The sequence below is a fragment of the Manis javanica genome, chromosome 2, assembly GCF_040802235.1.
Source record: "Manis javanica isolate MJ-LG chromosome 2, MJ_LKY, whole genome shotgun sequence".
Taxonomy (NCBI): Eukaryota; Metazoa; Chordata; class Mammalia; order Pholidota; family Manidae; genus Manis; species Manis javanica.
Window position 1 is genome coordinate 22784537 of NC_133157.1, and position 15195 is coordinate 22799731.

Here is a 15195-nt window from a genome sequence, read left to right on the forward strand (position 1 = left end):
TTTATCTCCTGTGTCTCTGTCCTTTCAACCTTTGCTTATTCATTCCTCCTGGCCACTTGTAGAGCTGAGTCCAGGAACACCTGCCCTGTTCAGTGAGGCCGCTGCCCATCTGAAGAAGCTGGAACTGGAAACTGTGAAGGCTGCTGGACCTTGGCCTGCTCTGCACATCAACATGAACAAGGTGCCGGGGACCAGAGCTGGGCAGTGAGCGTGGACCAGGGGCTCTTGACAAACCTCTAATTGTCAGGCTGGCCTGCCTCCTAAATCATGTGCCTTTGTCTGGGAGACATTTCTACTCGGTCTTTCCTGACATTTCTGCTCAGTGTGTCTCTTAGGAGTAATATTCACTTACATTTGTTTTGGGTGGATTACAGCAGTAGAAACTGCCCTCGCTGCTGAGGCTGATAGGCTGGATCTGTCTGTCAGTGACCTCTCCCTCCTTCTAGACTGAAAGCTCCATAGGAGGGGAAATGTCCACATTTATCGCTTTCCATTTTTACCCCTCTGAGCCTGTCTGCTCAGGCTGCTAGAACAGAATACTGTAGGCCAGTGTCTTAAACAACTACTTAAATCTCACACTTGTGGAGGCTGGGAGGTCCAAGATCCAGGTGCTGGCTGATTTGGTTCCTGCTCGGGGCTCTCTTCCTGACTTCAGAGGGCGCCTTCTCTGTGTTCTTGCGCGCCCAGAGAACAGGCAAACTTTCTCTCTTCCTCTTCTTCAAGGCCGCTAATCCCATCCTGAGCACCTACCTCCTGACTTCCTGTGAATTGAATTCCCAAAGGCTCCATCACCAAATACCATCCCACTAGGGCTTAGGGCTTCTCCACAGGAATTTGCAGGGAGGAAGGGGGCACATAATTCAGTCCATAGCAGCCTCAGGGCCTCTCTGACAGTGCCTGGCCCATGGTAGATGTTCAGTAACTGCTAATGAAAAGAAAAGAAGGATTGAAGGAGAGAGGGTGGGCAGGAGGGATGGGGCAGAAGCCAAGCTCTCTTTTGGCAAGATCTGTTCTAATATCTAAATTGGAAGCCTTAGAAAAGCCAAGTTGTATCTTAGAAATGTAGAATGTTGGTGCTGGATTTGATCTATCATTTAGTTCAACCTTCTCACCCTCTGAGACCAGAAGAAGGAAAATTATTTCCTCAAGGTCACACAGCAGGGGCTGAATCCGTGGCCCCTGGCTCCTGGTCGAGTGCCCTTTGCACTCCAACATGCTTCTTCATTTTTTCCACCAGGGATTCGCAACTTCAGCACTGGTGGTATTTTGGGCTAATAATTTGCTGTCCTGTACATTGTAGGATGTTGCAGCATCCCTGGCCTCTACCCACTAGATGCCAGCAGCACCCCCCACCCAGATGTGACAACCAGGATTATCTCCACATGTTGCCAGATGTCCCCTGAAGGGCAAAATTGCCCCTAGTTGAAAATCCCTGCTGTTCACATATTTTAATTTTTAAAGTCCCCAAAGAAATAGTCTCCTTCACTCATGAGTCTACTCTGAGTGGACTCTGATGCATAGCTAAGCCTCTTTAAAAGAGGGAAGAGGAAGACTTAGGAAGATCTGGCCTGGGAAGCTCCCCTCCTTACCTGCGCTGGTGAACCTGGGAAGCTTACACCTTCTCTCTGAGCTGTTCGTCCACCGTGGCCAGCCCTCTGGTCTATACTAAATTGCAAGGATTTCTTAGAAGACCCTTGCTCCCTTGCATTCCCTCCACCCCCACATGGCAGCCTGAAATCCTTAAGTCCCTTTTATCACTTACGGGCCCCAATATCAGGCTTGGTGGCCAGCTGGAAAGAATTCCTCCTGCAGGATGGCGCTTATATTCATTCAATCAACCAATCGTTATGGAGCAGGCCTGTGCTAGGTGCTGGGGACTCAACCCCATATGTTATGTGGCACCTGGATTGGTCTTCTTTCTCTTAGTTTCTCGGTTCTCAAAGTTTCCTTCTGCAATGCACATAATAAATAGTTTTAACAGAGGCTTGCCTGGTCTATGACAAAATCTGAAAGTATTTTGCAAGGCGATAATAGCCGAGAGCAGCAGAGAGCTCACAAGTTCTATGTAATTTGTGGTTGCCGTGAATATTGGCTTTATTTGGGTTAAGGCGTAGCTGGGACAGCTGTGGGTTACTGAGCATTTCCCTGGAGCTGAAGCTATATTGCCCCCTTTTCACCCTGCATTTGAAGAAATGCATCAGTAGACTACAGTGATATCAGAGAAGCTTGAGTTTGCCCTAATGCATAATCAAAGTATGTTACTTCACACTGTGGTTCATCATTACTGATGAAACATTCCTTGCAACAGAATGCACATGACACCACAATTGGGAGCCAAAGACTTCAGTGACTCTTAAGGATTTTCCCAGTCTCAAGAGTCAAGAATCCATTGATTCTTCTAAACTTTGGATGAGTTCCTGTTCTTGATTTAATGATGAGAGGACATTTTCATTGACCAACTCCAAAGCTGTATCCAAAATTATCACAGGAATTTAAATGTCACCAAATTTCAAATGTGTAAACAACTTTATCAACAATTGAAAAATGCACCTGATCATTTCTTTAACCCCAAATGACATCTGCAAACTGATAAGACTATTTCCAAGTGTGATAATATCAAAGCCCAATTGTCATTCATTCATATGTTTTAAAATCTGTATTTCCATACTGAAAGATCAGCATCTTTCCACAACTCAAATTGAATGTAAAATACAAAATATGGTCATGCAAAAGAGAGAAAGCACAACATTCTTGGAGCCATCTGCCAGGATAGAATTATGGTCTTGTTGTAATACAGATGTTAATCTTGCATAGAAATGCCTTTTATGCAAAAATTTAGTCATATAATAATACTCTAATTTTCCAAAATTCACGTTGGTCTTAACCTGTGTCTATTCAGAGAACTGAACAGTAGCTCCTGCTTTGTCAGGTAGAATAAGAACAAACCATCCTGAATTTTATATTCAAGAAGGACTTTGGAATTACTAAATTCAAGAGGAAAAATCAATGCTGAATTCTCACTTTTTTTATTTTAGCAACATTTAATTGTTTTTTAAAGTAGGTCTTCGGTCATTACCGAAATGTAATTTTATCCCCTTAAAGCAATTGTCATAAACCTCAAATGGCTTTAGAGCCAATTTAATTCTTGTGTTCCAGAATATCATTCCCAAAAACTAACTCTAATTAAAGAATTAACTCTTCATACATCAGTGAAAACACCCATGTGTTGTAGAGTTAAACAATTATCCTAATGCAACCGGATTTATAAATGCAAGGTAAATTAACCCAAAGCAATATTAGTCAAAAGAGTCCTTTTTCTTTATACCCAGTGTCCTCATATCTGATGTGCTCTTTTAGTTATATTTTCTCTTCTAACCAAAGAATCTAATATGAAAATGCCATTCATATGTTTCACTCTCGTTTGATCATCATAATAATCCTAAGGAAAGAAACAGGGACTCAGAGGAGTTAAGGGGAGCCACTATGGCTGAGCGGTCAAGAGCCCTCTCGTTTGGACTCATCCTGTCCTGGGTGTGAATCTGACTCTTCTGTACGCTTTCTGTGTGACCTTGGACAAGTGACTTATCATCTCTCTGCTGTTTTTCTCATCTGTAAAATGGGGATAGGGATAGTCTCTGCCTTCCATGGGATGGCTGAATGAGAGGATACAATGAACTGTGCTTATGAGATGCTTTGTCAGTGCTTGGCCCATAATAAGCTCTCAGTAAATGTGAGCCACTTCCTTTTTATCATCATCGTCATCATCATCTTTTTAAAAATGGTCCTAGTAAAGGAAAGAGCTGAGATTAAAATCCAGGTCTTCTGTTTCTGCTTATCTTGCTGTTCCAAGAAATTGCTGATTCTGCTTATTCTGCCAAATGCTCCTCTAAGTCCCACTGGGAAACTGAATTCTATGCCCTCTTTTCTTTATTAAATGATGAAAACCAGCCAATTGTCCTATACTTCCTCTAGGGGTTTCATAATACTCCTGCTATGTGTACCAAGGTGCTCTCTAGGAATTTTGAATTAGTGAATGAGATTTAATTTTGGAACTTGCAGAATTTGAAGCCTTTAGAACATTTTGTTCTTGCCTTGGTACGTTGTAGCTAATATGCCATATGCCATAGTAAGTCCTGGCATCACTAAATTGGCTTTTAGCAATCATATGGTCTTCTATCTTTATTATTAAACACATCTCTTCTAATAATAACCATATATCATTATAATCTTCAGTAGGTGTTTATTAGCACCTGCTAGGTGCCAAGCACCAAATTAACACTGGATATGCAAAGGTCGTTGTTAACAATAAGACATTTTTTCCCAGCATGTGTTGTGTAAACCACCAGAGATGACTTCAGGTTACATACATAGATGAGTATTTTTTAATAGTTATGGAATTATCATAATGTATATTATGATAAATATAATAATCACCAAGCCTATGATTTCAAAGATATTATTGCTTAAAATAAGTTAGACCCAGTGTAATCCACCTTAACTGGATCATATAGATTATAGGTACATGTTCAGTTAATGCATGGGAAATAGCAAAAACAGTGAAGGTGGTACCAAATTACTGAAGTCTGAGACACTGTACAGTGAGATAACATTCCCTGAGAGATACAACTTTCAGCAAGACTTATTATAAAAATACCAGTGACTATTTTGTACTTTCCCTTGACCAGCCAAGTCACAGGATTGAATATACGTAAGAGAAACAGCAGTTATAGGGGAACTATCACTGACCTGGGGGAACTGGTAGCTTGTGTCCTGGTGCTGCCTGGCTCTCGCAGCATGCCTCTGAGGAGCCTCTTCTCTTTGAGCCTTTCCCCCGTCTTCTGGCTCCTGGGCTTTCCCATACGTCCTCTCCCTGCTTCAGAGAATGAGAGGAGGTGCTGACAATTCCTTTGCAAATAGTAAAAGCACCCGTGCAAATACAGGGAGTTGGTGACACCCTTGTCTATAAGTTTAAGCCTGTGCATCAGTTGCAGTTAGGATGGATGGGAAAGGTTAATAGATGTGTTTTCTTTTTAATTTGTTTACACTCTGTTGCACATGTTTTGGTTTGTCACAGGCTGAAGAAAAAAAGGTTTCTGAGAAGACCCTGCAGACCCCACTTTTGCCCTCCCCTGTGGCTGATCACGTGAAGTGTAACATTTTGAAAGCCCAGCTGGAGAATGCATCTCGAGTGGGTGCCCAGGTGTGTGGAGCATATGCATTCCTTTGATTTCACGTGTCAAGATTCCTTCCATGCCATAGACAGAGAAGGGGCCCTGTAGGACTGAGACGCTATGTCAGTCAGGGTCCAGACAGGAGACAGTAGCCACACCTGTTATGTGAACAGAGATTTCAATATAGAGAGTTATTAACTGATGTGCAGTTACTAATTGGGTAGGTGAAAGGGCCAGGTCTGTATGTCACATGGGTCTGAGGGCCATGGGCTTCTGCATCCCTCTTGGACCTCCAGTGCACATTCAGTGGGCCTGGCTGGCTGAGTGGGTGTCCCTTCCTCCCTTGTTTTCTGTGAGCCACATCAGAGGGAGGTGGACAAGGTATCTATCAAAAGCATGTTATGTAATTCCTCCCAGGCTTGTTATACTGACTTAAAGGACATACTCTGAATTTTTTAAGAGCTTAGTTATACATGAACAATAAAACTGATTATTATTTCTGATCTAAAGTGTGAGGTGGGGGATTAAACAGTGGGTTTAGCTTTTCCCACACCACTCCTTTCTCATTCAAGCATGAGCTGGCACATAGCAGGTGCTCAATAAAAGTATGAATTCAAGCATTGATTGTATTTGAGTGATTAAATGTTAATCCCAATGATGGGGAATGACTCAAGAAAATATTTTTTTGTTAACTTATATAAACACCACAGAAAATTGGTATTGACTGAGTACTTGATGAACCACCTCTTTGATCCATCTTCACAATTTCTATAATCCTTTGAATGTAGAGACTTGAAAACATTTCTGCATGCCAAGATATTCAGTTTTGACTAACCTGCCTGTTTTCTTTAACAGGTTGGAAAAGAGGAATCAACATTTGTAAATATCAATAAGAAATCCAGTCTTCAGGATGCTAATGTAAGGTCTGTTGTTTCTTGTTTGAATGGGGAAACGATACTCTGTGTCATCCACATTATCCTCGAAACATTGCTCATGAGGGCATTTGCTAAGAAAATCAGAAAGGAAAAAGAAAACTGAGAGAATGTGACCATGAAGAGACAGAAAAAGACTGGCTTACACAACTTCTTTTAAGCCTCAAAAATGCTGCTGCTTCTCAGCTTTAATATTCCTACCTGCTGTGCTCACAAGGGACTTAACTTTGAGTTGCTTGTCTCAAGCATATAGCTCAGACCTTGTCATTCCCCTGCTTAATGTCCTTTAAAGGCTTTGCTTTGCTCTCAGGATGGAGTGCAGGTGCAGGCTTCTTAACGGAGCACAGGATGGCCGTTATGACCTGGCTTCTGCTTGCTGTCCCAGCTCAGTTCATCACTTTTCCTTGGCGCATTGCCACGCTCCTCACACTGAGCTCCTAGACAGTGCTAGAACCACACATGGTCTTTAAGGCTTCCAGGCCACTGCCACCTGCAACATAGCGGAAAATCTTCCTCCCCTGATCTCACAGCAAACAGAAATTCATCCTCTCTTATCCCAAGTGAGTAACAACCTGTAGATCACGAGCACTCCAGGTGGTCTGGGAACCACTGCTCTACCAATTCATGTTCTTGGGATAATATTGTCCTACTCCAGAGATACATACTAAGCTGCCTTGGACTTTTCAAAACCTTAACTCATCTCTTTCCACCCCACTTCACTATCCTTCACCTGGTTTCCGGTCTTGGTTATGGCATTATTTATTTACCTGTTATCCAGCCCTGGCACCTAGGAGTCCTTGACTTTCTCCTATTTCATCCCCTCATCTAATTGGTCACCAAGTCCTGCCAGCTGGATTTTCATATTATCTCCACGTCCTCTTCAGGACCCCAATCCTGGCTTGCCTTGAGTCCTCACCATCTCTTTTCCTGGATAACTACTGTACAGGCTTCCAAGAGGCTGCCAGCTGGCCTCCCTTGCCAGCATCCTCTCCTCTTCACTGCTCTGAGGGCCTTCCTAAAATGCAAATCTGACCGTGCCGCTCCCTTGCCTGAAAGCTTCAGTTCCAGCCTTTGCCTTCAGTGTGAACTCCGGAGCCGGAGGCCCCTCGTGACACAGCCCCTGCCTCCCCCTCCAGCTGCAGTCCCCTGCTTTTCTGCTGGGACCTTACCCAGCATTCGTTCGCCAGGTCTCCACTCCTGTCTCCACCTCAGAAGTCTTCCCTCCATCTGGTTAAGAGTAAACTCCTCCATGAAGCTTTACAGATACCAACCATCCCACCCAAGCAAAATCATGTGCCCCCCTTATGGCATGTGAGTTCTTTCAGGGACTATATATTCCATTGACTTTGGGGTCATGAACCTGGAATATGGTGACACTGATTCCTTATTTGCTTATGCATGTACTTATTCAACAAACATTTATTAGATACAGGCCACATATCTATCACCATATTAGGTACTAAATAGAAGAAAGCATGGGGACACAGAGTGTTCACTGACTGGCCGGAGGTCCCTTGGGGAGGGACCAAAACAACTCAACTTGTTTTGATGTTCTTTGGTCCTAGAAGGTAATTTCTGTTTTTCAAAATGAAATTAATCATGACCACTCCAAAAATGTGTGAAAACTTTTCCTTAACATCACTATTTTTAATAGGGCCCACTGGGTATCTGGCATATTTTCTTGAGGAAATATAAAAACGAAGTTTAGGTTTTAACATTTTCATATGTACATAGAATTACAATGTCTTAAAACAAATCTTATAGGTCTTCCGGTTATGTACTTTTCACATTAAATTCTCTATGTTTCTCTTTTAAAATATATATGTTCTATGCTATTTAAAAAATAACCTACCTACCAGATTACCTGGAACTAAAAATGGGTTATCCACAGGTTTCTTTTTACTTATTTTACTGACAAAATCTGGTATGAACCAAACCCTAATATTGGAGGTAGGTATTTTGGGCAGGCAAGCTGTATGTGAGACCCCAATTTTGTTTAGTTCCTGCTTGCTGTATTTTCTTCGTTATGATTTTGTGTTTTGTTTTTGGATTTTCTGTGGTGTCTTTCAAAATTATATTTGATAAGAGTGAAGAGAAGAAAAAATGGGTATCTTTACTCTCAATGTTATTAAAGTTATACATGACCTGAGAAAACAGATCCTACAAGCCAAAGCAAGATCATAAACCTTTTTGTTGGTGGTGTTCTATGTTTTGGTATATCTTTAGAAGTCCTATTCCTATACGTGTGGAAGTGACCCAAGCAGCGGTGGAAAAGCCGGAAATCAAGCCTCCCCGAGTGAGGAAGTTAACAAGACAATACAGTTTGTGAGTTCTGTACTGCAAGTTTTTTATTTATATCAACAAAGGTGAGGCTAAATGTTCAGTTACAAATGCTTCAGCCCCTCACACCTTTCCCAAAGGACTATCCTCAAAATACAGTTTGCTTCCAATTAAGTCATAATGGTAGCAGACTTTGCTATCTGAAAACATTGCCCAGTTAGCATATTTATTCTTATTAATTACTGTTTAATAAACTACTCCAAAATTAGTGACTTACAACAATCCACATTCATTGCAGTTTCTGGGGGTTAGAAGTCCAGGTATGGCTGAGTTGGATCTTCTGTGTCAGGGTCTCTTACAAGGCTGCATTCAAGGAGTTGGCAAGGGCTGCAGTCTCATCTGATGGCTTGTTTGTGCAGTTTGGGATAGGATTTGGTTCCTTACTGGCTGTTGGTTGGAGGTTGCCCTCAGTTCCCGGTCATGCAGGCCTCTCTAGCTTTCTCTGTAAAGAAAGCTTACAAGAAGAGCCAGAGAGAATTCTAGCAAGGTGAAAGTCACAGCCTTTTGTAACCTAATCACATATGACATTCCATGACTTTTCACATATTCTATTCATTAGAAGCAAGTCACTAAGGCCGGCTCACACTCAAGGGTTTGGGATTATACAGGGGCATGAATACTGGGATGTGGGAGATCACTAGGAGCAATACCAGAAACTGCCTCCATAGCATATTAGTGAGATGGTAGCATGGTCTGTCCACAGAGCCAAAGCTAGTCACTGAGCTATATGAAACTCACGGGAGGAGCTATATATACCCAAAGTGACCCAGAACCTCCAACTGGACAACCTGTCCAGTTTTGTGCAGTTTAACAAAAGTTTCTTGGCTATCATGTGCACAGGGCTATTACTAAATATCATAAGGGAAAAACAAAATGTCTTTGACAATTGCATCTGAGGACTCATGATTTATTGGAGACAGATTGCAAATAATGATAATCCAAAGAAGACAGGTAAATGCTGTAGTCAGGGTGTAGTACATTAGTAACAGTAATAGTGCTAGTCACAGTTGTAGTTGCCATTTCTTGACCTCAGCTGTGGCATTGTGCCTGGTGTGTAACTGGCCAAGCAGCTGCAGGGGGATCCTTGGGTGCTGTGGGAAGCTTGGAGCTCTGGCGTGAGAAAGGCTTCTGTTAGAGCCCTGGCTAGTGGACTGCTGTAAGCTGCTGGAGAATTTGCTCTGTGAGCCTCTCTTTCATCATCTGTAAAAATGGATGAGGTAACACTTACCTCTGATGAATTTTTTGAAAGTTAACTTGAGATAATGTGGGTAAAGCCCCTAGCAAGGGACCTGGCCACAGGATGAATTATTTTCCCTTCCTTTCTTCACAAGGACCTGACAGTATCTGAGAAAAGGTCAGGTTCAGGGGGTACCTGTGTACAGCATGGAAGAGGGAGTGTAACTCTGGATGCAATTCTCTAACAGCCATCTCAGGCCTGCCATTTGTATCTTGTGAAAGAAAAAGAGGCAGGGGGCTCTTTAAGGGCAGACACATCCCACCTCATTAGCCTTAAAAGAAACTTCAGGACAGTTCAGTGGCTACATTTCCTAGGAGAGTCAGAACGAGTAAAAGTCAAATAATTAACAGTCCTAATCATTTATAAGGGATGAATTAAACCAGGAAAAATCTGTTCCTCTGAGGATAAAGCTGGCAGGATTAGCCTTTTCTTTCACATTTTGAAACTCACAATGTTATCATCACCCATTTGGGATATGTAATCATGTTGGAAATAAGGATTAACACATGGCCTGGAAGGAAAGAAAAATTGACCCACCACATTGGCTGTTTTAAGAAAATCCTTTTCAAACTTCCAACTTAAATGAATATTTCTTAAGCTTCCCTGAAGTATTCTGCTTCGGACCAAAGCATAGCAGCACTTTCCCCATAAGCAGTAAATAGTAAAATTAATGGAATGGGATTTTCTGAGTATTAACCTTTTGTCCCATAAATAGTTCTCGAATCGTTGTCACCAGTCACCACTTACTTGCTCATTTCTTTCACTCATACATATTGATGAAGTTAATAAACACACGGTCAGAGAACACAGATAGAAAAAACTCAGATTTCCCATTTCCTAAAAAACATTTCTGCATGATTATTTTTGAGATATGCACACATACAGCCCCTTTTGGCTGGTATAGTATTCGTAGTTCTTAGGCCAACATGTGTATTTGGGTTTTAAGGTATTCCACCAAGAGCATGATATTCAAGTTCAAGAACAAGTTTTCAAATCACTGCCTTTACGGATATAAAAAAAATCTCAGCCATGTTCTTTTCTGGAAATATGAGAGAGGGAGGGAAAATGTAACTGCTATGTACAGACTAAACAGAGAAGCAGGATTCTGCAGTTTAAGGCACTAAAAACATCACCTTTATATTGATACCAGATAGTATGTTTAGAAAATGACAAGCTGCTTTATTCATTTTCCAGAAATATGACCTTACTATGTATTTAAACATTTACTGGGTATTTAAACATAGTGTACAAGTCTAAAAAAATGTAAGCAAGACAGAAAAGTCCAAAGAGAAAAGTAACCAGTTCCCCAGAATTGCACCCTCAAAAATAACCAATGTTCACATTTAATGACCATTCATCTAGACATCTTTCTGTGTATACATATTGTTAAGATAAAAAAACATTTTAAAGAATCATACTATACCTAAAGTTTTACTTATTGAAATGTTTCATGAATTGAACATGAATTTACCTCAGGAACTGAGGTAAAATGAGGGATGAACTTCAGATATATATTTCTTTGCCGTAAGACCTAAGTGAAGACAAAAGTTTGTAAAATCCATTAAGAATTTGAGTCCCTTTCAATTTTAGACAGTATCAGTTGACTTCCTGCTGGGGAAGATGAGCTATGTTTTTTTTTAATGGATCAAATATAAAACCAAATGGTAACTATGTTGTTAAGGTTATAATTTTTTAAATGAGGTAAAAAGAAAGCTTAACCCAACTCATCTGCTTAACCACCTATGGGACCTTGAACAAGTAAATTCATAGTCAGCCCCTGGATATCATCTGCTTCTCTGAAAATGAAGATCATAATTAATGTAAGGCTGCTCTGAAATTAAATGGGCTAATGCATGTGTAACTGATCTGACTTTCTTCACCAGCATAGATCCAAGTATGTGGTCTCTTATTTATTCAAGTCCCACCTTTCTCCTTTATCAAGAAAAGTGCTGCATTCTCGAGGCTTCTCTGTACACAGAATGATCTAAAATCCCCCAGGGCCCTCCTTGGTGAGTCTGAGGGAATGGGGTGTGATCCAGGCAGAAAAGGACACTAGGCGGGACGTCACCATTGTGGAAGAAGGCTGGGCTGGTGTCTTGGGCTTGTCTCCAGGATGACCAGGCACGAGCTTCTCATTGTCCTGTCCTTCAGGAGTCACGTGGATCATGCTTAATTCTCCCAGCCACAGTGTGTGGCAACATATGTGAACTACCGCCAACCAGGGAAGTTCACCCAAGCTTTGGCACCCAGGGTTCCTACTGGGGGTCAGTCATGCAGGCATGGAACACCCGTGTGACTGACCTTATACCTACTCTGTCTCCATCCTTCCAGAGGTCAAACTGGTACAGTGCAGCCGAGAACCCCAGACACTCGAAAACAGGTATTCACCATAAATCCCATTGATAGCATAAACCAGCTGGCATGGCCCACAGTTTCAGGTATGCAAAGACACTCATTAGGCAGGATATTCCAAGGTTCCAGAGGTTCTCCAAAGAGCTGTCAGTGGCCAGTAGTTCCTTTGGGTTGTCTAGGCCTCTGAGTTGCTCTTACTGCATAAGCAGCAGTCTGGTGAGCAGGGTTGTCTTGATTCCTAGAAGTTTGAGTAAATACTGTCTATACGAAGAACAACGGTTGATGTGCTGCTCTGATGCTGTGCCAGGATGACCAGATTGGAGGGCTTCCTACCTGGACATGCCTTGTGGGAGAGCAAAGCTTCGGCCCAAATCCAAGCCTTGGAGATGAGCCCAGGGCACCAGCCCAGACTCCTCCGCCCACATGGTGACTCCGCATCTTGTCCTTTTCTGCTGGGATCATCCCATTCCCTCAGAGAGGTTCTAAGACCAGAGCTACTTGGTCCCCAAACACCTGTAACCAGTGTCTCACAGCAAAGAAAGAGTTGCTGTTGGGCCACAAAAGCAGCCATTCTACCCCTTCGGTCAGAGCAGTGGGTTCCTAAAACCTTGTGTTTACCCTCCCACGGGAGGTCACGCAGAATAATATCCCTTGGTTTGGAGGTTCTTCACAAAATTAAACACAGGACTAACAATGTGGCCCGGCAATTTCACCCCAAGTAGAATTCCAGTCTAAAAGAACTGAAATCAGGGACTCAAACAGCTATTGGCACCCCCATGTTCATAATACCCCCAGCACTATTCACAGGAGCCGAGAGGTGGAAACAATCCAAGTGTCCGTCAACAGATGAATGGATAAACAAAGTATGGTTTATCCATACAGTTGAATGTTACTGGGCCAAAAAATTGAATGAAATTTTGACACATGCTACAACATGACTGGACCTTGAATACATTATGCAAAAGTAAATTGAGCCAAATAGAGAAGGACCTATATTGTATGATTCCACTTATATGAGGTACTAAAGTAGCCAAATTCATCCAGACAGAAAGCAGAACAGACATAACCGCAGAGAGAGGGCAATGGGGAGATTTTCAGTGGGTGCAGAGTTGCTGTTGGGATGAAGACAGAGTTTTGGGTATAGACACTTGTGGTGATAACACAACACTGTGTATTTAATGCCACAGATTGTACACTTATAAATGCATAAAATGATAAATATTATGTTAAGTATATCTTCCCATAATAATAATGAGCATGTTTTAATCCCTTGGCAAATGAGAGAAAATCCAGTCCAGATTTGCTTTGGCAAAAATGTCAGTGTACTGGATCCCATAAGCTAGACACATCTGGGAACATCTGTTTGAGGAGCGCCCCCAGCCCCTTCCTTGGCCTTCCTGCCCACCCCGCCCTCCTTCCAATCCCTGTGGCCTGTTTATTATTGTAATGAGCAGAGCTTCATGTGCTTTTAGTAACCGCAGTGATGAAGACGACCTTCCTCCAGACCTGGCTGAGGCAGTAGGAGCATCCACAGCTGCGACTATAAGCACCAGCACGGCTGCCACCACACAAGTCCCAGTGCCGCTGGTTTCCCCCTCCATCCACAAAGTCAGCTCACCTCAGAATTCAGAAGGCAAAGGCCAGCTGTCCCCAGGGACCAAGGTATGGCAAAAAGCCTGGGAGAGTAGCTGCACTTGCTAGGAATTCAATATAAATTAAGTATGCGGCATCCTGTGTGCATTTAAATTTTGCATCATCAACTGTCTCCTCCTAAAACCACAGTAACAAGCCCCCCAGCATGCTTTTTTAAAAATATAACTGTTCCCCAAAGATAAGCTAACTGTTAATGAGAGATACATAGTATAAGACCATGTATACTTTAAGGGAAATGTAAGAGATTTTTAGAGCACTTTTGATTTTAGAATATCATCTCTACATAGCTATGTTTCACTGTAAAGACAGAAAGTGAGAAATGGGTTTTCCTCCCAATAACAGAAAATTTGGAGGAGTAAAAACATGGAAACATCTCATCCCATTCCTTATATGGGATAGCCTGTGTGAATAGGTTGAAAATGGGAAATACTGTTTGTGAGTTTGAAATTTCAGGAAATTGCCAGCGATGTGCATGAGCTGTGACAAAGGCCTTCCACAAGGTAGTTCTCTTGGTTTCTTTGACCATTAGCTGTGGTCACTCTTCAGCAGGTGGTCCAAGTTTAGTCCAGCCTACTGTTCTCCAAGTAAATGGCAAGTCAAGGTCACGTGGTCCATGGACACCCCCCCCTGAGGAACAGTGCATGCATGGGGTGGGGGCCTTGAAGGCAAGATTGGAGACTGATCTCTGGTCATTTCACGTGTCTTATGACTGCTTGAAACGAGCAGTCACCCCACAGCCCTTGTGTCTCTAAGCCTCAGTTTCTTCCTCCTAAACTTGGGAATAAGATCTGCTACTCTGTCCACTTCTGGGCTAGTGTCAGGCCCACCGGAAGCGAAAGTGCTTATACACATGGAATGTCTGAGACCCCTGCAGCTTCAGGGGCTGCGATTCCTGATAGCATCTAAGTAACCACGGTCTGGGCCCATATCCTGCATGAGCACGCCAGTCTTGCTCGGGATCCCTTCCCTGGGTCTCTGAGAATACCTCTGTGCACCATGGTTAAACCAGACGAAAATTTGTATTAAATAATACAAAGCAGAAGGGAGGGGATTCAGTGGGTGTGGGTGCATCCTACCAGAGGCCGAAGGGCTCCCTCTTCTGGCCATCTCTCTCCTTAGGGCTCTGCTTACACCAAGTTGATGGGGTTTTATTTTTCCCCCCCGAAGATCCTCAGGGCCCGCCCCCATGCTTCTGAGACTCCAGAGCAAGAGGGGAAAAATTGTTCTCCCCAAAATGAAAGAGTTGTCAGAGGTACCTCCCTCTCACCGTAAAGATCTTGCTCATTATTGTGCAGAGGACTTGAGCTCCTTGAGGCCTGACCCTCTTGATCTAGGATGGGGATGGGGTCTGTGCTCTTCGTATATTCAAAGGACTCTGAAGTGTTTTTCCCCCAAAACAAGTCAAAGAGCACTCAAAGCACTTAAGAAAAAAGAGTTGGCACCTTTAAAAAAGACAGTTCCCCACCCAACATGCTGCTTCTACCCATTATGTTTTAAGAAAATACTTGAG

General features: G+C 42.6%; 1 protein-coding gene across 7 annotated transcripts in view; it reads left to right on the forward strand.

Moving 5' to 3' along the window:
- EPB41L4B (erythrocyte membrane protein band 4.1 like 4B) overlaps positions 1-15195 on the forward strand; it is a 118998-nt gene that overhangs the window by 88437 nt on the left and 15366 nt on the right. For 4 of the 7 annotated variants that reach the window (XM_073226464.1, XM_073226473.1, XM_037027402.2 and 1 more), the window contains 5 exons: positions 63-181; positions 5075-5200; positions 6027-6094; positions 8330-8428; positions 13505-13694. In XM_073226464.1, coding sequence (XP_073082565.1) covers positions 63-181; positions 5075-5200; positions 6027-6094; positions 8330-8428; positions 13505-13694 — 602 coding nt within the window. The remainder of the gene's footprint in view (positions 1-62; positions 182-5074; positions 5201-6026; positions 6095-8329; positions 8429-13504; positions 13695-15195) is intronic. The other 3 variants (XM_073226468.1, XM_017667748.3, XM_037027404.2) reach the window with 1 other exon arrangement.